Raw genomic sequence first — 26,419 nt, 5'->3', positions numbered from 1 at the left:
TGTTTTCCTCAGACCTCTCTGACCAAACTCTTGGAGACTCTGAACAGAGCAGAGCCTTTCTTCATTCGTTGTATCCGCTCCAATGCTGAGAAGGTAAGACTTTGTTCTTTATTATCTTCTGTTCAAATCTTTGGCCTCTTAATTAATAGGTAAGTTTTCTTCCAGCGTAAAGACATTATAAGAGCAAGTCTTGAGTGTAACTGTTGTAGTGTAATCACATTTCATATACCTCTGTTAAACAAACCTCTTTGCTCTGATGCATGATGGAATTTGTTTTTATTAAAGGAATACTTCACCCACAAAATGACCATTTCTATATGAATTACTCACTCAATGTTACATTGGATTCTTGAAGAAAACTTTTTTTTCTTGCATGCCTCTATGGCGAATGAAGAATAAAAAAAACAGAAAAGTCTTGAAGAATTGAAGTAAATAGGGGCCAAGTTTAACAACAGCAAAACCATATCAAATCATCCGTTTCCAAGCTCTCACACAACTCGTGCAGTATAATCCAAGTTTCATTTATCCAGTCGTATGTTCACTACTTCCCAAACATATGGATCTTCGCTATAAGCTCACTATTTAAAACACTTCAGCATAAACAGTCTCACGCTTGCACAGGTGCGCTGCTCGTCCGTGTGTGTCCGGACGAGTTCAAAGTGTTTTAAATAGTGAGGTACTAGCGAAGATGCATGTGTTTGGGAAGTACTGAGCATATGACTTGAGACTTGGATTATACTTCACGAGTTGTGTGTGAGATTGTAAACGCTGTTGTTAAATGCGGCCGTTTTTTGATTCTCTTTTAACCGTGGAGGCATGCCAAGTTTTCTTCAAGAATTTAAGGTAACAGGGTAAAATCAATCTAAATCAAGATTTTCTTGAACACAATTCTCAATTTTGCTGATGATCACAGTTGTTTACTTGCTAAATATGGATATCTAAATAGTAAGAGTATAACTGAATGTGCTTCTTGTGTCCTTGCATATGAGCAGCAGGAGATGTATCTGGATGAGGCCTTGGTGCTCCAGCAGCTGCGATACACAGGAATGCTTGAAACTGTTCGCATCAGGAGGTCAGGCTACGGAGCCAAGTACACATTCCAGGTACTGCAACGTTACTCCTCCTTTAGGGAAATCCATGTGATAATCACATACCAATATCATGTCACGCCAGGCACTGAAGATAAAACATTTTAATACTGGATAGAAGCTGATGCAATACTACAAACACACATGAAGACAGCGTCAAAATATTATTCAACACACATGTCCTTATTCACTCATAGCTGCCGTCTCCCTGGACATGAATATCTATTACATTTGTTTTAATATTTGGCCTTGGTTTTTGACCATTCATCTCAACAACATAAGTCCTCTCTTGAATAGCTCATTAATTTCTTGTTTGGATGATCCTTGTTGTCCTGTCCCTGCAGGAGTTCATAGAGCAGTTCAGGGTTTTGCTGCCAAAGAACGCCGCTGCCTCTAAAGAAGACATCTCAGCGCTGCTTGAGAAGAAGATGGGCCTGGACCCCACCACGTACCAGATAGGCAAAACTAAGGTACACCGCTAAACTCTCGTCATTGCTCCTGAGTTTTATTCTTTCAGTACACCTTATAAACCTGTTTCCCTTCTGTCCATGTACATCATGATGTGTTCTCTCTGTTCAGGTGTTCTTGAAGGAGCTGGAGCGACAGCAGCTGCAGGACACGCTGCATAAGGATGTAATGCGTAAGATCATCTTCCTTCAGCGCTGGTTCAGAAGTCGCCTGCAGAGGAAAGAGTTTCTGGACATGATACAGGCGGCCATCGTGATTCAGGTAAACACAGGCGCAACATTTATTTTATGGGATGTCATGTCAGTATTGGGAGACAACTAAAGTGTGATGCTGATCCTGTCCCGTTACCTGTCCTTCTACTTAGCGTTCATGGCGCAGGTTCTGCAATGAGGTGACCAGGCGACGGGCAGCCTCTGTGATCCAGGCTGTGTGGAGAGGGCACAGACAGAGATCAGAGTACCACCGCCAAAGACAGGGAGCTACCAAAATACAAGCCCTGGTCAGAGGACACTCGGCACGCAGAAGGTAACAACACAGAGACACTCAGAGAGTTTGTAGACAACATATTATTAAAAGTCAGGTGGACCACAGATGGACATACTATGCTTTAAAAAATGCTGATAGAAATGCTCGCGGGGTGTCATTAATTATGTTTTGTGTATTCCAGGTGCCACTCCATACGTGAGGAGAAACAGAAAAAGGAGGACGAGGAAAGAGAAGCTCTGAGGATGGTAGAAGAAGAGGAAAGAAGGAGGAGGGAAGAAGAGGAGGAGGCAAGGAGAAGAGCTGAGGAGGAGGAAGAAAGGAGGAGGATGGAAGAAGAAGCAGCAGCAAGGAGAAAGGCAGAAGAAGAAGAAGAAGCAAGGAGGAGAGCAGAGGAAGAAGAGGAGGCTGCCAGGAAAGAGCAGGAAGCACAGAAACTGAGAGAGGAAGCGGAGAAAAGACTGGCAAGCGAGCCTCAAACAAGAGAGGATCCGGATATAGAGCTGGTCACAGAGGAGATGCTGGATGTCATCCCCCCTGTCCAGGAGACAGAGGAGGAAAGAGGAGTGGAGGACAGAGAGGTTAACACAAGCTCAACAACAGAGGAGGAACAGGGCAAGGATGAAGAGCTGGAGGAGGATGAGGAATTGGAGACCAACGGTACCCTGGCTGAGGCTGGACCCCAGCTGGACGAGAAAGAAGATGAGGATTTAGGACAGTCAGATTCAAAACTACCCTCTGGTGACACAGGTGAGGAGTTGGACAAACAGGCGCCCGGCGACACCGCCACACCTCCCAATGCTGAACAGAAGAAAGCACGAGCTCCAGCTATTCAGCGCCAGTCATCCAAGAGTGTGGAGAAGAGAGAGCAGAGGAGACGACGAGGCCTCGAGCACAACCAGAGAGAGACTGAACGAGCTGCCTCCTCTTCCTCCACATCAGCCAGCAGCAAGGATCAAACATCCCCACCTAAGAGCAAAAGCCAGGAGCCCTCTAAGCTAAAGGAGCGGGCGGACAGCAAGGAGCTGGACCAGTACACCTTCGTGGCCTGGAAGGTGAAGGAAGATAAAGGAGGGAAGAAGGAGGCTAAAACGTCTCCTCCTTCTGCCAGTCCTGTTCGCCCGTCTTCGTTAGCCCTGCACACCGCTGACCCCGTGCCTGACAGGAACGGTTTAGGAGACGGCGTTGGTGCAACAAACCTGCATCGCCGTCCAGGGGCAATTAAGGAGAAGCCGGAGAAATGGAGGGGGAGGAGGAGTGGTGATGGAGAATCTACTGAGAACACCAGCCCTCCTCGCAGCAGGGAGGAAAGGAGGAAAAAACAACCGTTGTATGTCTTTCAGCTCTCATCATATTATCATGTTTTCTAATCAATGGCAATATTTTCTCCAACATAATGTTCATGTGATTAGGAAACCCCTCATTTAAAAGAACACTATTATCTTTTCATAAATTGATTGATATTTATTTTTCTCTCTGTTCTTCTGCAGGAGCGAAACAGCCTTCTCATCTATTGACAGTTTGTCTCCAGGCTATGAAGGAGCTGGTGCTTTTTCAGCCAGAGAGGTAATTAAAATGCTCATCTGTTACAATGGAAAAATTGCTTCAGATATAAACTTTTTGACTTTTTACGCTGTAAAAATCTGTTTCTGGTCGACTTATTCTGCACATACTTTATCACTTGTAAATTGTTTTGTGTTCTGCAGATGAATTCCCCCTCAGAAAGTCATGCCGATGGCTCAAAGGGAAGCTCCATCAGAAGGAAACACCAAGATGGTTCTGGTCACCAAGACTCGGCACCCTCCATCCCGTCCACACCAGACAGGTACTGAACTGCACTGAACCAGCCTATAGAGGAGCAGAAGGCTTGCTATTAAATGTGGGAAAAAAAGGAGGTTTGAAAAGGAGGTGATTAAGATGAAGCAGAGGACAATGTGTCAGTAAAGGTGCAATCTGACGTGTAATACACTGCTGAGACAAGAAAATTCACAGGAAATCATCCTCCGTTTAATCAAATGTCTGCTTGAGTCAGATTGTTCCTGGGAAATCACTTTGACTCGCGTAATCAAACCATCCTCAGCTCCCCGTGTGGGGCTGCACGTTCACAGCCGGAAATTCCTGATAACTGAATTTACTCTGAATGGATTTATATGCCAGAAATGAACGCTTGAGGCTCAGACACGGAGCCAGAGTTTTATCAGACGGAGGCATCGGCTTGACTGCTTTGTTTTTAATTTGTATGTTTGTATTGTTGCTATGGTGACATTGCTGGAGCAGAGCTTGAATATGTGGCAGTTTAAAAAAACGACTGTTTCTGGATAATTCCGTTTTGGTGGTATTTTTAAAAACTGGACATCTTCCAGGGAGTTACAAACAGGCATATTATTAAGAACATGAAACATTTCAGAAACACTAAACAAACCTTTCTCTGCTGACATTGTGAATCCACACTGAAAAATCTCTTCCCAGTATCCCGAGTCAGCTACCACCGCTATGAGTCACTTTAGAGTTACAAAACAGTTTTGCTGAACAAGATTTGTGAATATTCTTTAGAGCTTCCCGTGTCTCTGTGTCCTGCAGATCAGGTGGTTTCTTCAGCAAGATTTTGAAAAAACGACCGCACAAGGAGGCCCAGACTCCAGACGGGGAGGTGACACTTGCTCAGATTCTCAATGAGAGGCCAACAGGAGGTGAAGGTAAATAATACACTTTGTCTTTGTCATGTTTCAGAAGAATTATATTTACTGGAGCAGAGAGATCAACTTTATTCCTTTTAATTTGAATTTTTGGGGTGCCATTTGCTTAAAGCTGGTTAAAAGGAAAGTAATTCTGTTTTATACTGAAAATGATCCAACTGATTATATTTCATTATCAATAAAAATATTTTGAAATTAAATATTGAGATTTTATTGCTCAACACAAACTGCTGGACTGATACGTCCACTTTCATCACACCTCATGAAGTGAGAACTGGAAAGAAAACACAGGTTTATTATCACTAATATTCTCAGGCCTTAACTAATCCTGCTGCTTGCTTTCTGAGAAAATACCGACCCGTGCAGGATCACGCTCAGAGCTAACAGAATAACTTTACTCTGGGTTTTGTTTCCTCCGTGGTACTTTACATTCTCCTTTAGAGTTCAGTTTGAGAAAGGAGAAGTAGTCTATGTATGATTCAGTCACCTTTTACTTTGTGATGATAAGCATGAAAACATCCTCCCTCCCTTTCAGCCCCAGCGTCTGGACATCAGTCTCGGCCTCTGTCTGTGCCTCTGGCACATGGGGACCGCGGTGGTAAAGGTTTAAGCCGCAACCCCACCATAAAGATCAGTCGTGCCACACGGGTCTCTGAGCAGTGGAACGCCTCACTGGATCGGGAAATCACCAACGCCAACGAGCTGCGGCACCTCGATGAGTTTCTGGGCAACCAGGTGAGTGGAAATCAACAAGATTTGTACTTATTATATAAAGTAATTTTATCTTATTTACCAGCAAAACTATGTTTTGTTTGCGTTCCTTTTATAGGTCAATGATTTCCGCTCCAGAGGGAAGCCGCTGTCAGCCACAGAGACCATCTTTGTATCAGCCACCATGCAGTTCAGAGACACTATCAAAGCCATGTATTCTCTCCCAGTGAGTTTGTCAGCAGGCACATAATAACACACATAATACATACTGATCAGAGTTCTTCCTCAACATCCTCTCCTCTTCCTCATTTTATACCAGAAACCCACCATCGGCTACAAAGATCTGATGACAGGCTACCAAAACAGAGTGATCATCCTGGCGCGTGACAAGCAGAAAGGAGAAGTCCAACTGGTGGTGAACCTCTTCCAGTCGGTGCTTGACGGCTTCATCAGAGGAGAGATGAAGAAGGAGGAGGCCGAACCTGCAAAGGTTTAAATACCGACATTCATTATTATTCAGTCTAATTAGTCCAAATATGAAAAAGTAACGCATCAATGCTCTCCATGTGTTTTTCAGCCTGCTAAAGCGAGGAAGAAGAGGAGGAAAAAAGATAAAAGTGTAAGTATGCAATGTTAAAATTAACCCAATTTATATTTCACCTACTTTTTTTCATTCAATAATGATTTGTAATTTAATCTAGATTATGATTTCTAACTGAGTGAGTGTCTGTGTTGTTAGATGGAGAGCCCCCTGGATCACGTTTTCGTCAACTATCAGGTCAACATTATGCAGTCATGTGACCAGTGTAGTTCTTACATCTGGGGCATGGAGAAGGCCTATATGTGCAGCTGTGAGTTAACAAACAAAACTCTTTCTTTCTTTCTCTATTTCTTCTTTTATTGTTTTATTTGTGTTCAAATATTAAGAATAAATCTTGCAGCATAGCATAAAGTAATGAGTTCCTGTGTTAATTCATAATATTTTTTTTTATCTTGCCTGACAGATTGTAAAATGGTGTGCCACAAGAAGTGCCTCTGCAAAATAGTCACTGACTGCTCCACCTTCTGTGCCAAAAAGGTAGGTTTTTATTTTTAGAAATTACAGGCCTGGATTAATGATTTGCTTATTATATGTAAGGGTTTGGAGTGAGGCAGTAAACACAATGTCCTAATTTAATATGTACTACTAGACTCAAGCATATGTTCTCATAAAGTCTGAAACATGGCCGACTTTATGACTGTCCTTATTCTAAGATTAATGACTCACTATTACAGCACTGGCTAGTGAAATTTAAGCACCTCATTTTAACAATCAGTCTTATCTTTGTTAAAATTACAAGAGGGTTTAAAGGGACTGTTTGTAACTTTGTAAGCGTATAAATGTACCGGGTCGGGACACATGCACGCTCTCATATGCGCGCTCGCGTGTGGCCGTAGCCAAGAGCCGAGAGAAGTCTCGTTGTGAAATCTGAATATCCGTATACTCTGGCTCAAATAAATACATACATTGAAAATCTTTTACATAACACTAAGCTAAGCTTTCTATACTCCAACACAACAAACTCTGCCCGGCTGGCACTCAGCTTTCCACCATGGATGTATTCCACTATTCCACCGCTGTCTTCCAGCAACACGTCACCTCACCAGATTTCAAGAACGAGACAAAAACAAGAACTTTTAGTGGATGACCTGATAGCACCATATTGCAGCCCGAGAGCAGCTGCCGTCTACAGCGCTCTCCCTCAATATTGGACCAGTTTCAGAAATTGTTGTCCCAATAGTCAGTAAGACACAAAAATATGAGAAAAAAGGGTCCAGGATGAAAAGTACCGAAGTTATCCTTTAATTATATTTCAACATCAGATGGTCAACTTTATTTTAGTGAAGAATGTAGATGTGGTAGATAGATTGTGGTGAGTGGGCTGGATAAGTAGACGTCTTACTGACTGTTGCTGTCTGTCTGAATCTACAGAGTGACGAAGACACTGCCGGTCTGCACTTCGGCGTGCGCGTGTGTCGCCTGGTCAACGAAAAGAACCCAGTACCCATGGTGCTGGAGATGATGCTGGAGCACGTGGAGATGCACGGCCTCTACACCGAGGGCATCTACCGCAAGTCAGGCTCTGCCAACCGAATGAAAGAGCTGCACCAGCGGCTAGAGACCGGTTAGACTCCTTCTATTTGACATTTACAGATAACTGATAAAAACTCTGTCATGGCTCCTTTATTGATTTTTCTGTTGATGCTGTTTAGACCCCCATCTGGTCTGCCTTGAAGACTATCCCATCCACACAGTGACGGGCCTGGTAAAACAGTGGTTGAGGGAGCTACCAGATCCACTCATGACCTTCACGCATTACAGTGACTTCCTGCATGCAGTGGGTGAGGAGGAAGTTCCCCACCAGGGGGCAGCATTTTACAATAGATCATCTGAGTGCTCGTATTTTCTTTTCAGTGTTCAGTGGGTTGTGGGACTGTTTAAGTTATTTATGACAACGTTTTTGTAAATTGTTAGTAGTGAGGTGAAACTAGGATTTGACATGTGAGGTGGAAAACATTTATCAGTTGTGATTAAAACTGAAATTAGGTATTTTTAAAAATATAATGAGAGCTATTATTGTTCATGGTTAATTGTGGGGTTTTACTTACGATGTGTTTTCTCCTCTAGAACTGCCGGAGAAGCAGGAACAGCTTCAAGCTGTATACAAAATTCTGGAAGAGCTTCCTTCAGCAAACTTCAACACATTGGAGAGACTCGTCTTCCACCTCGTCAGGTAGGGATTCTCTCACTGTGGTCTTGTTTATTTTAATGTGATCATCACTTGAATACATTACGGCAACTCAAACTGTATGTACTCTCTGTATTGGTTCTTTTGTCACTTGACGTAATATGAATATATTCAGTTTACCTCAGCAGTTAAAGGGATAGTTTGGGTGTTTTGAAGTGGGGTTGTATGAGGTACTTATCCATAGTCAGTGTATCACCTACAGTAGATGACGGTCGACACGTCCCCAGTTTGGAGAAACAGACAGGAGTAACCGCACGTAAGCAAAACAATGTACTGCTGTGTGGACAAGACCGGCAGCAAAACAAGTTTCATCCTCCTGAAAGAAAGGACCACTAAAAAAAAAAATCTATATCTGCATAAATGTGCGCTAAATTTAAAATATTTTCACCACTTTACCTTGCCGTCAGACAGCCCCTTCCAACCGGGAACTGAAGCCGTTATATCCATCTATTCTCCCCCCAAAACCACCAGACTCCGTTGAAAAAAAACTGTAATTTGGAGTCTAGTTGTTTTGGCGAGAGCCTATCAGTTCGCCATCAGAAACATAGACTGTATAACTGTCTTACGGCGAAAATATTTTAAATATATAGCGTACACTTATACTGATATTGAATGTTTTAGGTGGGCCTTTCTTTTAAGTAGCTAAAATACGTTTAGCTGCCGGCCCCGTCCACAGCAGTACATTACTTTGCTTCTGGGCAGTAACTCCTGTCTGCTTCTCCAAACTGGGGGCGCGTTGACCGTCATCTACTGTAGGTAATACACTGACTATGGATAAGTACCTCATACAACCCCATTTCAAACCACTTGAACTATCCCTTTAAATTACTGCTCTGATTATATGTATGTGCAACTAAACTACATGCTGATATCAAATGATTTCCATTGCAGGGTGTGTAAAGAGGAGGCTCACAACCGTATGTCTGCTAACTCGTTGGCCATAGTTTTTGCTCCGTGTATCCTGCGCTGCCCAGACAACGCTGACCCGCTGCTCAGCATGAAGGATGTTGCCAAGACCACCACGTAAGACTGTCATGAAAGCAAAACACTTTTCCACAATATGAATGAATCCTTCATTCTGTCGTGCATCGTTAACTAATAAACATCTGTACACACATACGATCTGACATCTCGTTCCCTCCTCGCCCTGCAGGTGTATAGAGATGGTCATCAACGAGCAGATCAGACGCTACAATGAGAAAATGGACGAGATCGAGCAGCTGGAGTACGCCGAGGCTCTGGCTGTTAACCAGCTCAAACTCAAAAGACAGAACACGGTGAGAAACAAACGCTCTGCCTCGCTCTGGATCACCTTTTTGTTTGATTTAAAGTGGTCTCTCAATACCACAGCGACAGCATAAAGTTTTAGACTGTTGCTCAGCCTCATGTCTGGATGTAAAGGAATCACATGGGTAACATGGCCAATGTTCCTTGTCTCTCTTTAGCACTACTGGCATTTACCTCTCAGGTTCTCAGCTCCTTACAAAGGAGTGGTGGTATGTATCATCGAGCTCTCCTCGTACAGTAGACCTAGTAGTTGTAGTGTGTAGTAGTGTGCCATGTGGAAGCGCCTGTGCATGGCATGTTAGATGTGGGTGATGCTCTGGCTGTTTTTTTATTTTTATTTATTATCCTTCTTCCCATAATCCTTTTTACTCTTCATTACTAACTGGTAGTAGTTTGCATGTTGCTGTTTGTTATTCTTGTTCTCTTTATAAGAGGACAAGATGGTTCTGGGTTGGTGTCATGATAATACTTTTGTTGTCTTATGATAAGACAATGGCCTGACAACAGTGTGACTTGCAAAGCTTGATGGTTGCCATGCATTTTTTTCCTTTGTGCTATTCCAGTGTCTTCCTATCTTATTCTGTTTTGTTTTTTTATTGAAAGAAGACCACAAAGCTCTGAAAGTTATATTTGTTGATGAGTGGTTGGACATTTCTGGATTGTGGTGATGTGTCTTTTAACTTTTATCATAGCTCAAACAAACTGTTTATATGTAAACGCCTTGCGCCAGTACTGTTTTGAAAGGGTGGTAATGTGTTTACTGTGGAGGACGGAACCTGCCAAAATCAAAAATAAATAAATGACTCAATCAATGAATAAATATGCCATTAAATGAATTAAAAATAATATTAACAATACATGTTGCCATTAATTAATTGATAAAATGTGACATAAATTGATATTTTAAAAGGAAATGTATAAAGAAAATAATACATAAATAACTAAGTTTGGGGAAATAAATAGGTGGGAAATGCAAAGGGAAAACCATGCAGAAATAAATAAATATACAATTTAATAATGAATAAATACATGTAAATATACATCTAAAATTAATACAAAAAATTAGGTTAAAAAATAAATAAATGGGGAAATTAAATAGATGAGTAGAGAGATGGGGGACGTGATACAAAGATAAATAAATAAAGAAGCAAATTAAAACAATTAATTAATGCCAACATTTATTTTTTAATATTATCTTTGGTTAATTTAATGGCATATTTATTTATTTATCGAGTCATTTATTTTTTTATTTTGGCAGGCTTTCTCCTCCATAGTTTTCTAGCTTCTTTTGTAGCATTTTAGTTATTGTGTTTCACAGATTTGCTGCAGGAATGATGCAGATGCATGAATGCCACAGGCACCATCCAGCCTCTTCTCTTTCCCTCACTAACAAAAGGTTTCAGATTTGGGTGAAAAGCCATGTGTATTTTGTGGCCTTTAATGTTTATTGTGTAATTATTATATGAGCGATTGAGTTTATATAATAATTACATGATGGACATTGTTGAGTTGAGTTGGTTTGAGGTATCAGCGTGTGATGTCCTGTGTTCTGCAGGTGCATGAGAAGGTGACTTCTGATCTCAGCGTGGTCCCTGAGAACGAGCCTCTGGACTCGGACACGGAGGCTGAGAATAACCTGATGGAACGCATCAAGTCCATCAAACAGGAGAAGTAAGAATGCTTTCTGTGTTATTTCTCTGTTCACCATGATGTATCGTCCTTCTCCATTTCTCTAATGTCATTTGTTCCTCTGCAGAGAGGATCTGGCCTGCAGACTGCCAGAGATGGAGCAGCCTGGTTCAGACCAGGAGAACTTTGACTCTGAAGCGTCGTTGAGCTCCGAGAGTCTTTTGGACGAGCAGCAGCAGCAGCAGCGCTCTTCTGTTCACGGCTCAGAGCCTGAAGGTCAGTATTAAGGTACAGCATGGCCTCTCCTTCCTTCTACCTGGTTCTCTCACTCACCTGTGGGTTTCTGACCAGACCAGACCTGTTTTTTGTGGTGCAGGTCTTGACCAGTGATGGTGACGGGGGCGGTGATGTCTTCTCTGTAACCAAGCAGGTTGGACGAACAGCAACCGTGTTTTTGTGTTTGTGTGTGTGTGTGTGTTTGCGTCCATACGTCTGCACACCCATGTATGCATGTAAATGCATGTGTGGCACAGAAGCATGCTCAAACTTTATCCAAATTAATGAATTCAACATTTGGCACAACATATCCAGTCAGATGTTTGCCTGATTGAACATCATTTTTGGTAGATAACATGGTTGCATGCTCTTCCATTGCTCTTCACCCTGTCAGTATTGTTGATTGAATTTAACAAGTAGCTTTGTATGGAGTCATAAATAAGGATTAAATCTGTAAAAGAATAAGAAAATAAATGTGGAAATATAAAGAGGAATAAATAAGTAAATTAAAAAACGTGGAAATATAAAGAGGAAAAAAATAAATAAATTCATGTGGAAATATAAAGACAAAATAACAAAATATAAAAGAATAATTATGAGCGATTCATTTATTTTCACATTTAATTGTTAATTTATTTTCACCTTTAATTGTTCATTTATTAAGTAATTTATATGCAATGATTAAATAAACATTTTTTAAACATACATAGAGAAATAAATGAATAAGTAAATGTGAAATATATGAAAATGCTTATGTATTCTGTATTTTTCCATATTTTTGTACTTATATATTCTTTTATTTATTCCTCTTTATATTTTCACATTTACTTTCTTATTCTTTTACAGATGTGCTCTTTATTATGGCACTCCTATGACTCCATAGATTTGAGGCAAAACATGTTTATCTCCCTCAACTCTCCCTCTGTCCTCTTTCTCTCTTCCAGGACGAAGTGGCCCCCAGCTGAGGAGATACAGGCCAGTCTGTCCACCCAAACCATCAGACCTGACCCAGCGACCTAAAGTCCCTGGTGGACGTGTCTCTCTGCTAAGCCTCACTCCTGCTAGCTCCATCTCCTCTGTGTCCAGCTGCGTTTCTTCAACCTCTGAATCCTCCACCGTTTCCTCCAGGCGTCCGCTGCAGCGCCGCAACCCCATCATACCAAGCACAGTTAAGCTCCCGCCCGGCGTCCTGTCCCACACTGCAGCCTCGAGTCCAGATCAGACTAATAACCCTCCTGGAAATCGAGCATTACAGTACTTGGTCAGGAGAAGGGATCACCCAGGCCGCCGTAAAGACAGCACCCAGTCCCTGTACATCGACAGCCCTGAGTGTGACCTATTGATGCATTTCTCCTCCTGCCCTCCCTCCTCTTCCTCCTCCTCCTCCTCCGTCTCCATGGTAACACCCTCTCCTCAGCACCAGCGCCCCGACACTCAAGCCACGAAGGGCCAGAGACGATTTTCTGACCCAGACATACCTTATATGGACGATGACGTGTGACCAGGGCAGAACAGAAAAGATGGAGAAGTGAAGAGGAGTACGAGCGACAACCTCCGAGTAGCCACAGACGACAATGATGGATAGTAGAGAGCCAGGAGAGGATACGAATCAAGAATCACAGTAGAGGAACATAAGCTGTACATGTAAAGGTGATGGAGGCTCTTCCAGTCGCTGTCGTCAGTGGGAACTAATCAAGGAACTGCAAATGTTGTTGTCCTCTCTGACAGTAAAAATGACTGGACAAGATGTTGCCAAGCACCTTTTCTACCATTTTAATATATTGTGGTTACTGTGTTTTCTGTAGCCTCGTAATGATGGACCAGCAATTCTGTTTCTTTCTCCTGTTGTTTTTTTTTAAACACATTTGTGCTAATTCAAGGAGATATTGCAGGTTCTAGCCGCACTTTTCATTTCGTAGTTCTCCTAATGAGCAGAACACGCTCACTGAAATGTTAGCTAGTGCCTTGGTAATGTACAGTAAGTTGACGAAGAAACACATTTCTCCTGTCGTGCTATGGACAGTGCTCACAGAGGGTGGGAGGGTTATCTGGGATTAAGAGAGGGTACCATTGTCCTTTGTGACTTTTTGTGTTTATTGTACTGAACCGACACAAGACATGTTTGAAACAAGGACCTGAACATGCACATTGTGACTGTTATGTAGGTGCCTCGTCACAACAGCTGCAATGGACAACGTTGTCTTTCCACCTACCGCACAACAAACCCCAGATAGGAAGTCATTGCCTCACACAGCAAAGGGAAACGGGAGCAGCACACGCCACTTTTTTCCTTTTGAAAACATCAAAAACACCAACCCAGCCATGATGCAACAAGCCGTGCCACGATGTCTTTAAAGCTCCAGGTCCTCGAACTCGAACTTTTCTAAAACGAACTTCACTCAGCTGTAGCGTACCTGCCTTTCAGAGTAAACAGTCCCAAAATGAGCAGGTTCTGCTGGAGCACAGCTTTGGCCAACTTTGTATGAAACGTAATACTAATGTTCCTCTCTGACTGCTGTTGAATGATGTCTGTTAGTTTGTCTGGATTATGCGGAAGATGTGTAATGTGTAACAGAGAGTGTGTGGTTGGGACTGAATGACGTGAACTGTAATGGTTATTATTAGTATTAACATGACAATACAGAACGTGATGCTTGTAACATCTGTTGCTGTGTGTTCATGACCTCGCTCCATGAATTAGTCTCTGTAGGCACTGACACACCAAGCTGACGGTCGGCCATCGGACAGTTTTGGGCCGTCGGTGAGCGTCCGTCGGCATAGTTTTTCTAGTACATCCCGCACCGTCGGTTCTAGTCTGCCCATGTCAGAGTTTTTTTCGGCCGCTTCAGCCTGTTGAACTGGCGGCGGAGCTCGTCTGTGAAAGAAATCACTCTGATTTGGTGGTTCATTTTAAACAAACGGGTGCACAACGTGTTCCAACAAGGGTTAACAGGCGCACTTACCCCATTAACACCATTATTGTGAAGAAAAATGTGAATGTAGTCAGTAACACATTCACAAATTAATTAAAAATGAATTAATGTGCTTTAATTTGTACATTTAGACCGAAGAGCAGCACCTGTTTGTTATTTAAGTGTTACAGTTATGTTGAATCAAAAGAAATAACCATGGGATGAAAGTCTTTGCTGTTGTTTTGAATCTTCATCCATTCAATTTGACATTCAGTCTGCAGTCACAATATTTTCTTTAAAAATAGGGACATTAACTCTGACTTAAACTTAGGTTTGGCTGTTTAAATGTTAACTTTCACTGTTCCCAGTGAAGCTGCAGCAATGACTTGATAAACCTGAGGTCATATCGAAGGTAAGTAGAGTGCTGTGTGTTAAGAGGACAGTGAAAGAGTTTGTTCTAGATTAAAAAAAAAAAAACACATTTTATAGTTACAACCATCAAGCTTCTTTGTACTAACAAATGCTCAGATTTTATAAAATCACATTACAGCACTACGTTGTCTTTGGCAACTCGTACATGACAACCCGCAGCCGTTTGAAACTGTGTCCTAACTTGAATTTAGTTTTTGAAAATGTTTTGGATTTTCCCACAACCTGTTGGAGATTAGACGAGGCAAAGAAAACTGTATCTACATGGCGCTTCTCACACACATGGAGAAATAAATGCACCAAAAGACGACACCGCCCTTCAGGATCAACAGGTATGCCTAAATATCAGAATCATAACTCAAGCCAAGAGTTGACACAGGGCGTGCTGTACATAAAAAGACACCGATATGACTTCACAATATAAACTATTCTGCATTTTTCCTTGGGCCTTGCCAGGTGCGTGTGTGTTCTTAGTTTTAATTGTTAATATATTGGGAATAATGTGAGGTCAATGGACTCCATTCACTAATAAAAAAGTAAGGTGTAATTTGCCCCCTAACAGGTGCAACAAAGCTCATAGAGAGAGTACTAATTACCTCCAAATTAAATAAAGAAATGCATTACCTACAGTACCTATTAGCCCAGACATAAAATGAATAAGTAATTAATAATGCAAGATGCATGCCGTTTACAGTACATAACAGTGGAATCTTAACAATACAACCTGCAATGTGGTGAATAAAAGCAGAAAAATATGACCACTGGTCAGTCAAGCATCACAGTCAGTGTATAAAACAAAAAGCATTTAGTTTTTTAGTTTTGTTCTATATTGCATTAGAATATTTGGCATATAAAGATAATCTTGGTATTGCCATAAAGCTCTTTACAGACGTATATAAAACTCAAAATGTGTTTCTGAGTCAAAGTGACTCAAAATGATGGATACAAACTAGATCAAAATAAATGAAAACAAATAAAATAAGGGGGATTTATTTAAAATTATATATGGAAATATAGAAATAAACAGTAATTTCTTAATCATTAGGCATAGATAAGAACAAAAAAAACAGAGAGGAACAGAGAGGACTTCAAAAATGAGGGGCATGAATCAAAACAATAAAAATATGAGATATTTCTCCACAATTCTTTCTTGCTATTTTACTAGAGTACATTTTTTAAGTGATGAGATAAATAATTTTAAACCAAACAAAGGAGGCTCACTATTTCTCCAATTGCTACAAGGAATATATTTACACATAAATGATCATATTAATCATGTCAGAAATAGGAGTTTAAATGATCTTGTTTAATTCAATTCAATTCAAATCAATTTGCTTTATTGGCATGACTGTCAGGTGAACAATATTGCCAAAGCGTCAATTCAATAATAAATAAAAATAAAAAAAGAACAAAATAAAAACAAAAACATATATATACACATGTATACAATTCATTAAGCAATATACAATATATAGATATTTAAAAAGAACATGCATGTAAATGGAAGAAAACAATAAAGAAGTAATACATGTTTGTTGTGTTAATAAAACAAACAAACATAAAAAACAATTAATATCAATATATTGCAATATCAAATGATAAATGTAAAAAAAACATTGTTTCTCTCTTTTTTTCCAATATTATATTTCTTGTTTTTTTGTTCATTTTGAAACAACAGAACAAACATTCACAAACGTCCCCAATAATAATATTCTCGGTACAAAGAAACTTAATAAACCTAATATTAATATAAAATAAGCCAGTATAGATACAGGAAAAACATATTATATACAAAAAAATAGATATATAAGTAAAAAGAATATACACAAGTAAAAGAAATACAATTTAAAACAATAAAATGAAATAAAATCTATTCATATATAAATATATATACTGTATACATTGTTTCTCTCTTGATTTATTGAGTATATAAATGATACTTCCATTTATTTTTAAGCATTTCCACCACTGGACAGTTTTTTTATTTTTTTTTATTGAAGATAATTCATTTACAAACATTAAGGCATTGCAATCTAAACTCAATACTTATAACATACAAGGCACAATTGGATAGGAAAGATAACTTAAATTATAAAAAAATATATATATATAATAACAAAAATAAAAGAGGGTAGAAAATAATTAAAGGAACAAAAAAAGAAATGCATAAATAAATAAACAATAAGACTGCACTCTTCCATAGTAGCTCTAGGGGATTTCCTTTTCCTCCATTTTGATGCATGGATGAAAGAATCTGCCAGCAGAATCAAATTGTTCAATATCAAGTCACTCTTAATGTCCTTCATGGGTTTTTTTAATTTTTTTATTTGTTTTTTTATTTCAAAATTACAGTATACATAGTAACAGCAGAACACATTAAAAACATGTGTTGTGTCAAACATAAAAGGACAACAGAAAAAGAAAAAACAAACATAAAATAAAAAAAACACAAAAATAAATAAATAATCAGATAATAATAAAAAAGACCACGCGAGAGTATGACAATAATTTCACTTAAAAACATTAAAGATATTGCATACATTCATTGTTTTCATTGCTTTTTTTGTTTTGTGAGGAAGAAATTGTTGACAGATATAATTCCATTTCTTTCATAAATACAAAGAAATTAGGCTTTTTCTTTTGTAAATTTACACTTGTGAATGTGGAACTTGGAGAGAATTAAAATTAAATTAATAAGAAAAAATGCATTACTGTCTTTAGTCACTGTAACCATAGCAACCAAATATAATATTTCTATAGTACAATGTCCTTCATGTTAATACCAAACACAGTTCAGCCGTGACGCGCTCCACCCGCGTCCACCTCTCTCTCTGTTTGACGTCATACTGCTGCGACGGTGCGTCAGCTGCAAACATGGCTTCCAGATTAGAAATAAATTTCATCAGATTATTGTCCCGCTGTGAGTCTATCGCGTCGGAGAAACGAGGAGAGGCTGAATGGAGGTTAGAGAAGGTAAAGACAGCGTGAATATAATGTAATAATCCTGAATGTTGTTGTTGAACTCTAACCTTCAGCAGAGAAAGAGAACTGTTAGCATGACTGTTGTTGTTGAGAGCTGCAGCCTGTTAGCCACGTCGTCACTGAAAACCCCCCACAGGAGCTCAGTACAGGGCTCCTCTCAGGGTGTTTACCTCTCTGACACACGTTACTCACGTTACTTGATGTCACACACTGCATCTGAGCTCCTACAGCTTCATATTCACACTTTAACACTCACTTTACATCTTATTTGATAAACCTAGCTGACACTAATGCAGTCTAATACAACATCCTACCTTAGTGAAGCTTATAATGTTCAGTTGAAACTGTTTTAGAGAGGTGTTGAGTCAACTGTGTTGTCATTTTGAAGGGGCTGTTGAGCTGTATTGCTTTACAAGAGGGATTCCTTTTGTCCACTTATTTATATCAATGAGAGATAAGATAAGATATTCCTTTATTGTCTTTTATTTGGATCTCCATTAGCTGTGGTTGAAGCCCAGCTATTCTTCCTGGAGTCCACTTAAATCACTTTGAACTGTTAGGCTACATTTCAGTACACAATCACATTACAATCTTTACCAACAATGACCACAGCATCAAAAGAGCTACAGCAAGAAAACACACAATATTTAAGACACAACCCAACACACAACACAGGACCTAGGTTCAAGTTAATACTATTCACAGAGTATAGAGGTAAATATGATTCATTAGTGGTTGGGCCATAGCATATTATGTCAAAATACAAAAACAGATCAAGAAACAACTTCTTTTACCATAAGTATTAACGTGACTTTGTATTTATCCAACATTAAACCTTTTATTATTAGTACCGCAGTGGGGACATTTGCAGTGTACAGCAGCAAAGGGGATAGTGCAAAAAACAAGATGCATCAGCTAACACAGTAAAAAAACAAAGTGTAACAAAATATGAACCATTTAAATAGAAGGAAGTATACAAATAGGCGCAGTATATACAGTACTGACAATAAACAGACTATTAACAAAATTGCACAAGTGGAAAATGAGTAGACTAATGTTAAAATCACACAAACTAAAGCCTCCAAAATTACCATAAAGTTGAATGGACACCTCTCTAAAACAGTTCCAACCACAACTGCACATCCTTCATTAATGTAGGATTTATTGTTGTATTGTTTTGGCATTAGTTTTGGCTATGTGTACCTAATAAACTGGCAACTGACTGTGTATGCTTGCCTTGTTTAAAATAATGTGACGGCCTTGGCACGTTCATTAGTTGTGATTTATAAACAGTTTCTTAGTGCAATCTCTAGATCATTAATATATGCTGCCATTGGATGGTGAGATTAGTGACTAGTCTGCTGTTTTATCTGGTTTATCAATATTAGTTAAACATAAGTTAAGTTGTATGTATGTCCTTGGCGAATAAAACTGATTCGCTTAAGTTGTAAATGGACTTGCATTTATATAGCTAGTCTTCCGACCACTCAAAGCGCTTTACACTACATGTCAGCATTCACCCATTCACACACACATTCATACACCGATGACAGAGGCTGCCATGCAAGGTGCCAACTTTGCCCATCAGGATCTTATCTAAATACTCATTCACACAGCGATGGCTATGTCTTCAGTATGTTCAAGGACACATCGGCATGTGACCTGCTCTACCCTCTGAGCCACAGCCGCTGTTCTGTTAAGTTGTATGCCGCTGTGATGTTCATCACAGCAAACCGCTGAATTTCTCGGTTTAAATATTTGCTCATTAATACATTTGAAGTGGATGACAGCCACAATTAACATCTGGATGGGTTTATTAACAGGAAAAGTGGGAATAGGTCTTCAGCGCTGCTTTGTCTTGGCTTTCTAACACCAAAAAAGCTGCAAAAGACAGAGGCACAGATTGGCATCGCTTAAATTCATGTCATTTTCAAACTATATCCAATCAATCATCCAAACAAATGTCAGCTAACGTATACAATCACTGTTTTCTCTCCTCTAGTATGTCGTTGCCCTCGAGGAGATGTTGGTGGCTCTGAAGAAAAGCCTGAGGTAACATCTCTCTTACATCTCATGAATCTTAATGTTTCTTATTATTTATATAATTTGTGACACACAAATCATTAACAACTTGTGTTTTTTTCCCAGCAAACCTACAGCAGAATTACTGACTGAATATTCTAGAAAAGTAGATTTTCTGAAAGGACTTCTTGAGGCAGAGAAACTGGTCAGTGGCAATATTTTACAAATTCATCATTTTCAAGATTATTGCCATTTTCCATGTTATGTGCTGGATGTGTTATTGTCACTTTCGTATTTCTGTCAGTGTTTAAAGCAGTAGTCCACTCTCTCAACCTACTGTATTTCGTATTTGTTATCTGAACTGTACATTTGACAACAATCAGTTCCTGTTAAGACTTTTTTTTTTAATTGATCTCTTGTCTCATGTCTCTCCTGTTCTCGTTCACAGTCTTCACCAACAGAAAAAGCTTTAGCTAATCAATTCCTCGCCCCCGGACGAACACCCACAATAGCCAACGAGAGGATGCCTACCTCTAAAACTGTCCACATGCAGACGAAGGCCCGGTGTACAGGAGAGATGAGGAACGAGCTGCTCGGCACGGTAAGATCAGATGTACACTCCTGAGCCAAAATGCAGAGTAGTCAAGATATAAGGTAGATTAGTAGTCCATTTACAATTTGTTTGTTTGTTTGTTTGTTTCCATTTAAATTTGGACATTTTACCCCCTTGACTGCACTGTATTTCAGAGTTGGGCTCTCCAAATTAAATATTTTAAAGTTTGGTAGAAAAAATAGATTTAGAAAATAAATAATAAAGGCCTCAATCTGTCCAGCTCACACATTTTATTCTTTTGTGTCATTACAGGGGGGGTCGGGCAAAGGTAAGAAATATTTTTTAATTCAAAGGCATCTTAATTTCAGTATCTCGACTGAAAAATGATACTTATATTTAAACAAGTTAGTTTTAGAAAGATGACATTCTCCTTTCCTCTCTTTAGGCATGTCAGAAACAGACTTGCGAAACAGAAGGTAAAGCGGCACATATTATTTCTTATCTCAAAGGACTTATGTCTATTATACTGTATTTATTTACATATGTGCAAACAGTGATTGCTTCTGAAAAGTTCAGGCTCGATCATAAATCACTCCTCACTGCTAAATGCTTTTAAAAAATGACATACAGTCAAATTTAAAATATGAACCAGTCTGTCCCACTTTGTGCAGAGGTGTTCCTATGGATGAGCGTCAGTCTTCTGCAGAGCTGGAGGCCGTCCTGCAGCACCACCACAACCTGCAGGAGAAACTGGCCGAGGACATGCTCAACCTGGCCCGAAACCTGAAGAACAACACTCTGGCAGCACAGAACATCATCAAACAGGACAACCAGGTAACTGGATAGACACATGCAAGTATCACAGTATTCATCATACTGTATTTACAATATCAGGGTTACTAAAATATAATATATTTGTTGACCCAGGTTCAGCAGAAACAAGGATAGATTAAATTTGTTTATGGGAATAATCTCAATATTCAACAAATGCATAAAGGTCACGCCCCTTCCGGTGGACCATCATGGGACCTTATTTCAGAAAAAATATGTACGGTAGTTAACGGTGTAGTATTCACTGAATCAGAAAGCTGAGTTGTATGTTTGTGTGCTCGACATTTATCTCGACGTCTACATCATCAGCTGTGCGTTCGTTTCCCTCCCAGACTCTGAGCCAGTCGATGCGTCAGGCGGACATGAACTTCGAGAAGCTGAAGACGGAGTCGGAGCGCCTGGAGCAGCACACCAAGAAGTCCGTCAACTGGCTGCTGTGGCTGATGCTCATCCTGGTCTCCTTCTCCTTCATCAGCATGATCCTCTTCATCAGAATCTTCCCCAGACTCCGATGATGACCGTCTACAACCCCCTGAACTCTTAGTGCTACGTCCTCCTGTGTTTACAGAGCGGTACACTACATAGATCTACGCAGCTCGTCTGTGTGTGTGATACAGAGCAGTAGCGGTCAGAACCAAAACGACTCAGTTCGACGAACTGAAACATTTGCACTTTTGAAACAGAAATTCTTCCTCTAGACGGGCTGATGGAAGTTTAAAATGTGGTTTGAAGCATCATATTCTTTTTTTTTTTAAACAGGACAGAACATGATTGGAGGTGAAGAGCTTTCTGTTGGAGTTTTTTTTTTGCGAGCAGCAACGTAGTCTTAATCCCCAGACAGCAGCGACAGAGCCTTAATTAATTTAATCTCTCATCAGGTCGGCTACTAGCCATTCAACACATGGATGTATCCTCTCACTTAGTGCGACTTAATCATCTTTTGTGGAACTTTTTTTTTCGCCATGAGAAGAGACAGAGCACAACGCGTCATACTCTGAAAACCACGCCCACCGAAGGGGAAAATATTTGGCGCCACAATATGCAACCAAGGGCTGAAATGCTGCAGCTATCTAAAAACATCAGATTTCAGCATGTCAAAGGATTATACCTACCAGGGGTGCAGTTGATAACTAAAATGTTGATGGATGATAACAAAGATGATGAAGTTTGCTGTTAACAAGCTAATGTTATCTAAGGCACTTACAAACAATACTTCATAGCTTTGTGATTTATCCACATTCCACTACAACACAAGATGCATGCTGTCAAAATGCTTTAGCTTAATTTACAGAAACATAGATAGCCTTAAACTGACATATGCTCCTAAGCATACGGAGTGTCAGCATCCCTCAATTTCCCCGTTCTTCCTGTTGACGCCTCACTTTTGTTTTCCTAAAAGCTCAGGTTTTTGGTTCGGCAGCTTATAAAAACTTGATTCTTTACCCTGTTGGTAGTGCATCTCATCTCACAGCAGCCTTTAGACACTTTTCTGTTGTTTGCCAGCGGACAGAAATTGACAAGGAGGCACCTTCACGCAATACAAAGTCAATGGAGAGCGATGAATTGTTTTCGGTGTGGGCGGGACTTAATTGTGCTCTGTCTCTATACGTCTTAAAGAGTTCACGAACCGTCCACCATATACTGTACATCAACCACAGTTTCAACACCACATTGAATTCATTGAGTATCTAAAGATTCTGACTTATTAATAGCTGAGAACATACTAAAGCTTAGAATAGTTTGGTAACACTTAACTATAACTGCCCGATTTGGCTTTTATACACACTATATAAATGGTTTATGTGAGGGATAATGCACAGCGAGCGGGTCATTGTTGTGAAATAAACTCCGACAGGGTGATGCAGGACCTCGACGTGAAGGGGTTTATTTCACAACAGTGACCCACTAGCTGTACATTATCCTGCTTATTACACGGCAACTTACATAAGAAAACAATAGTTTGACACAAAAATGATCCTCCAGAGTTTGACATCAGAACTGCGTCCATAGCAACAGTCTGTTCTACATAGCAACGGTCTGGTATAAAGAAATAACAGACTGTAGAACGCCATAATTGATCAATCAGAATAGAGCATTCAACAAAGCCGTGTAATAAATCACTATAATGTTGTTGTAAGCACCTATAAGTATGTTTTTAAGTTTGTCAACAATTCTGACTTCTCCTATGAAGACATATTATATTTACTATATTGTCATTCATTATCTGCTTATAGAGCAGCCTCCACTTATGAGTGCCCACAGGAGGAGTTACATTTGTTGAAAAGTATGTTAAAGCTGCAGTTGGTAACTTTGAGCAAATATGAGAAAAGGTTATTTATTATAAAACGGTTACTATATCCTGACAGTAGTGCATGAGACAAGTAATCTGTGAAAAAAAATCGTGTTCCTCTGTCTAATCCTATTGTTCCACCACGCCAAGTTTCCACCGCGCCCAAACGAAAACAACCAATCGGAGCCGAGCCGTCTCTGGGCAGCTGTCAATCACTGCTTGCAAATTTTGCAAACTCTGAAACTATCAAACTAGGCAACGCTGATCAAATGTTAATTATTATATTCTGTTGCTGTAATGCCTATTTCTCGCCTGTTTGATGGTTCTTTATTTGTGCATTAGAACGTAACCGCTGTGAAACAATGAGAAAATAACTTTTCTTTCTCTCATTCACAGCACCGTTGCGATGTCTCCCTCCTCTAATGTTACCACTTTGCGATCTCTCTCTTTTTTTTTTCTCTCTGGCTTTTTTTTAATGAGTCGTGGAGGCCGACCGCAGAGCTTAACTTTACCTTCAATGTTATCAAACAAAGACAAATGCACTCCTCTTGTCCTAAAATGGTCCTAAATCGATACTGGTGTGCTTACTTGTTCATGAATGAAGCGGTACACAAGTTGATGCCATTGAAGCAGCGGTGCTGTTTGTGTGTGTGTGTGTTTTACCAATCAGCGACGGTCATCCCTGCAAACTCCACCCTGAAAGTTCAGGTACTTTCAGAAAGTACTACCCCCGACCAGGCCCTTTTTAGGGGGGTAAAAAAGCCCATAAAATGTCCCCGGAACTTAATTTAGACTCTGGTCCCTGCAGTCAAAACGCTTTGTTCCTCAAAAGGTTCTTAGTTCGGGGGGAAAGTTCCTGCGGTGGAAACGGGCTCATGTTGAAAACAGTCGAGCCAAAACCAGGCAGTACCCACCAGCCAGCGCTTGTTCAAAGTTACCGACTGCAGCTTTAATAAACGACTACATTATAGTGTGTTATCAACCATTTCTTAAATGTTTATATAGTGCTTATAAATGCTAAATACAGGGGTTAAAGTTAAGCGTTTCTCTAAAATGACATATTACAAATTACTAAAAAGATAAGCATCAGTTTCATTTTCATCTTCTCAGTTAAGTTTTGCAGATGTTCATAGTGCAGATGTTTAAAGCTTTGTGCTGATAGATTTTTGTTTTTTAGTTCACCACTCCTCATTATATCCAATAGCCTCAGTCCTGTTTATTGTGTATGAGTCTGTATGTGTTGCTGGTTGATTCCTTAAATGTCCATCAGTGATGATATGTGTGATGACTGCTGCAGCTGATGAAAGTTTAGTTCTCATTAAAATGACTGTAACCACATATATCATTCAGAGTGGCTGTTGTATGTTTTAAGGATCCCAAGAATTTAATTCCAGAAAGTGTGACGTGTGTACTGTGTGTGTGTGTGTGTGTGTGTTTGTGTTGTGGGAGCTGTGTATGAGTTTTCCTCATAAAGTAAAAATACCAAACTGCGCCCTCTGTTGTTGAACATGTCTGATGCAGTGCCTCCATGTGGCCACAGTGTGTCAGTCACATCCTTCATATGTGAACAAATCAATGGCCTCCATGACCCCGATGGCCTGATCGAGCCATGAATCCTAAATTAACCCCACCACTCATTTAGAAATGATCTGTGGACTGAACTATGGCTAAATAAAGAGAAAGCACACAGTGACCATATGGGACTTCTGGGTAATCTGTGCATTTGTTCTAACTTAATTTTTACCTGATAACATTTTGGAATCACTGTTTTTCATGCGATCAGATGCACTGAAAGAGCTTGTAAGAGGTTAACATTCCTGCTGTGTTGTCAGTCTGACTGTCGTCTGAGGACTGTGGAGCTGACTAGCTTGTCCAGGCTTGCAGCTCTGCCTCTGGCCCTTCCTCTCTGCCGCTGCCCCTCCTCACGGCCGGCCGGTTGGCTGGCTGGGCCGAGACTCGGCCTGCCGTGTATTTTAGGATCCCTGGGGGGTGTTTTGCCTGCTGGAAGCCGAGGTATGCAGGCCACCAGGAGACCAAATGAGGTTGTGTCACTGCGGAGGATCATCATCCCTCAGTTAAATCACAGCTGTTTGCGCCTCCATTCTCAGGCCTTTGCTAATGCTCTGGCTGTGTGATCCGCTCTCCGAGGCCACGGCGGCCACAGTACATGACTTCATCAGCGGCGCGGTTTCTCATGTTCATTATGGTTGTATTATCCCATTAACTCAAAGAGACTGGGTCGTCTTAGTTTCCTACGCAGACTCCAGAGTCTGGCACGTGTTAAGTTCCTATATTCAGCAAAGGCCTCGAGATCTGTGGGGATCATTAATGGCACTTTTAACCTCTGACCCCGGAAACCTGAATGGGTTCCTTCCTGCACTCTTTTCCCACGGGGACACCCTGAAAATAGTGTCTGACACCCTGTGCTTGTAAGTTGAGCTGAATCAATCAGTACCATTGTGTAATAAGACCCTTTATGAAGGGTTGTAAGTTGCAACCAGTGGGGTATTTGGGTTTCTAAATAGTTACTAGTTACTTTGACAATCAAGATTTTGTATGAAAATATATAATCAGCTTGTAGAATTTGATGCATTGTTGTAGATTTAAGTATCTAAACTACCCAACATAGTTAAAACTAGCTACACAGTAATGCATCAATAATGATTATCTAATGATATTATATATATATCCATAAACACTGACAGGGATCATTCTGCTGTAAGTACTTTTGTACTTAATTAAAATCCTGATTGCAGGGCTTTTACTTGTAATGGAGTATTTTTATAGTGTAGGATTACTACATATACTTAAAGGAACAGACTTTCCCTTTTTTAAGTTACCTGAAGGCCACCGTAGTTCTCTGACACGCTTGTGAAACTGCGGTAACGTGAGCCGCAGGGTGCAAAATTGTGGTACCGCCAGCTGCTGTCTGACTTCTGTTGCTCCTAAAGTAGTGTTATTATGGTAAGGATG

At 40.2% G+C, this 26,419-nt stretch overlaps 2 protein-coding genes across 11 annotated transcripts in view; both read left to right on the top strand.

The window, feature by feature from the left end:
- The window catches only part of LOC119489125 (unconventional myosin-IXb), a 70,562-nt gene extending 56,471 nt beyond the window's left edge, over positions 1 to 14,091 (top strand). For 4 of the 9 annotated variants that reach the window (XM_037771321.1, XM_037771326.1, XM_037771324.1 and 1 more), the window contains 24 exons: positions 13 to 93; positions 993 to 1,103; positions 1,433 to 1,558; positions 1,668 to 1,817; positions 1,921 to 2,081; positions 2,224 to 3,369; positions 3,530 to 3,605; positions 3,746 to 3,864; positions 4,620 to 4,735; positions 5,271 to 5,470; positions 5,565 to 5,672; positions 5,766 to 5,936; positions 6,024 to 6,065; positions 6,186 to 6,297; positions 6,451 to 6,524; positions 7,419 to 7,611; positions 7,700 to 7,828; positions 8,115 to 8,220; positions 9,127 to 9,258; positions 9,389 to 9,512; positions 9,681 to 9,731; positions 11,078 to 11,193; positions 11,279 to 11,427; positions 12,372 to 14,091. In XM_037771321.1, the coding sequence (XP_037627249.1) occupies positions 13 to 93; positions 993 to 1,103; positions 1,433 to 1,558; positions 1,668 to 1,817; positions 1,921 to 2,081; positions 2,224 to 3,369; positions 3,530 to 3,605; positions 3,746 to 3,864; positions 4,620 to 4,735; positions 5,271 to 5,470; positions 5,565 to 5,672; positions 5,766 to 5,936; positions 6,024 to 6,065; positions 6,186 to 6,297; positions 6,451 to 6,524; positions 7,419 to 7,611; positions 7,700 to 7,828; positions 8,115 to 8,220; positions 9,127 to 9,258; positions 9,389 to 9,512; positions 9,681 to 9,731; positions 11,078 to 11,193; positions 11,279 to 11,427; positions 12,372 to 12,928 (4,350 nt within the window). In that variant the 3' untranslated portion in view covers positions 12,929 to 14,091. Of the gene's footprint in view, positions 1 to 12; positions 94 to 992; positions 1,104 to 1,432; positions 1,559 to 1,667; positions 1,818 to 1,920; positions 2,082 to 2,223; positions 3,370 to 3,529; positions 3,606 to 3,745; positions 3,865 to 4,619; positions 4,736 to 5,270; positions 5,471 to 5,564; positions 5,673 to 5,765; positions 5,937 to 6,023; positions 6,066 to 6,185; positions 6,298 to 6,450; positions 6,525 to 7,418; positions 7,612 to 7,699; positions 7,829 to 8,114; positions 8,221 to 9,126; positions 9,259 to 9,388; positions 9,513 to 9,680; positions 9,732 to 11,077; positions 11,194 to 11,278; positions 11,440 to 11,527; positions 11,582 to 12,371 lie in introns of all 9 variants that reach the window. The other 5 variants (XM_037771329.1, XM_037771322.1, XR_005207097.1 and 2 more) reach the window with 4 other exon arrangements.
- A 900-nt stretch (positions 14,092 to 14,991) lies between these two features.
- On the top strand, positions 14,992 to 23,122 carry use1 (unconventional SNARE in the ER 1 homolog (S. cerevisiae)). 2 transcript variants are annotated; one of them, XM_037771331.1, is made up of 8 exons: positions 14,992 to 15,100; positions 19,753 to 19,802; positions 19,899 to 19,977; positions 20,221 to 20,373; positions 20,638 to 20,653; positions 20,771 to 20,801; positions 20,997 to 21,159; positions 21,489 to 23,122. In XM_037771331.1, exons 2-8 carry the CDS (start codon positions 19,774 to 19,776, stop codon positions 21,669 to 21,671), a joined length of 654 nt encoding a protein of 217 aa, XP_037627259.1. In that variant the 5' UTR covers positions 14,992 to 15,100; positions 19,753 to 19,773; the 3' UTR covers positions 21,672 to 23,122. The 2 variants fall into 2 exon arrangements, with proteins under 2 accessions (XP_037627259.1, XP_037627258.1); XM_037771330.1 differs by lacking the exon at positions 14,992 to 15,100 and adding an exon at positions 17,566 to 17,741.
- The last annotated feature ends 3,297 nt before the right edge of the window (positions 23,123 to 26,419 follow it).

The sequence above is a fragment of the Sebastes umbrosus genome, chromosome 5 (genome assembly GCF_015220745.1).
Source record: "Sebastes umbrosus isolate fSebUmb1 chromosome 5, fSebUmb1.pri, whole genome shotgun sequence".
NCBI classification, from domain to species: domain Eukaryota; kingdom Metazoa; phylum Chordata; class Actinopteri; order Perciformes; family Sebastidae; genus Sebastes; species Sebastes umbrosus.
The sequence above is the reverse complement of the archived record's forward strand: the minus strand, read 5'-3'. Positions and strand labels throughout refer to the sequence as shown.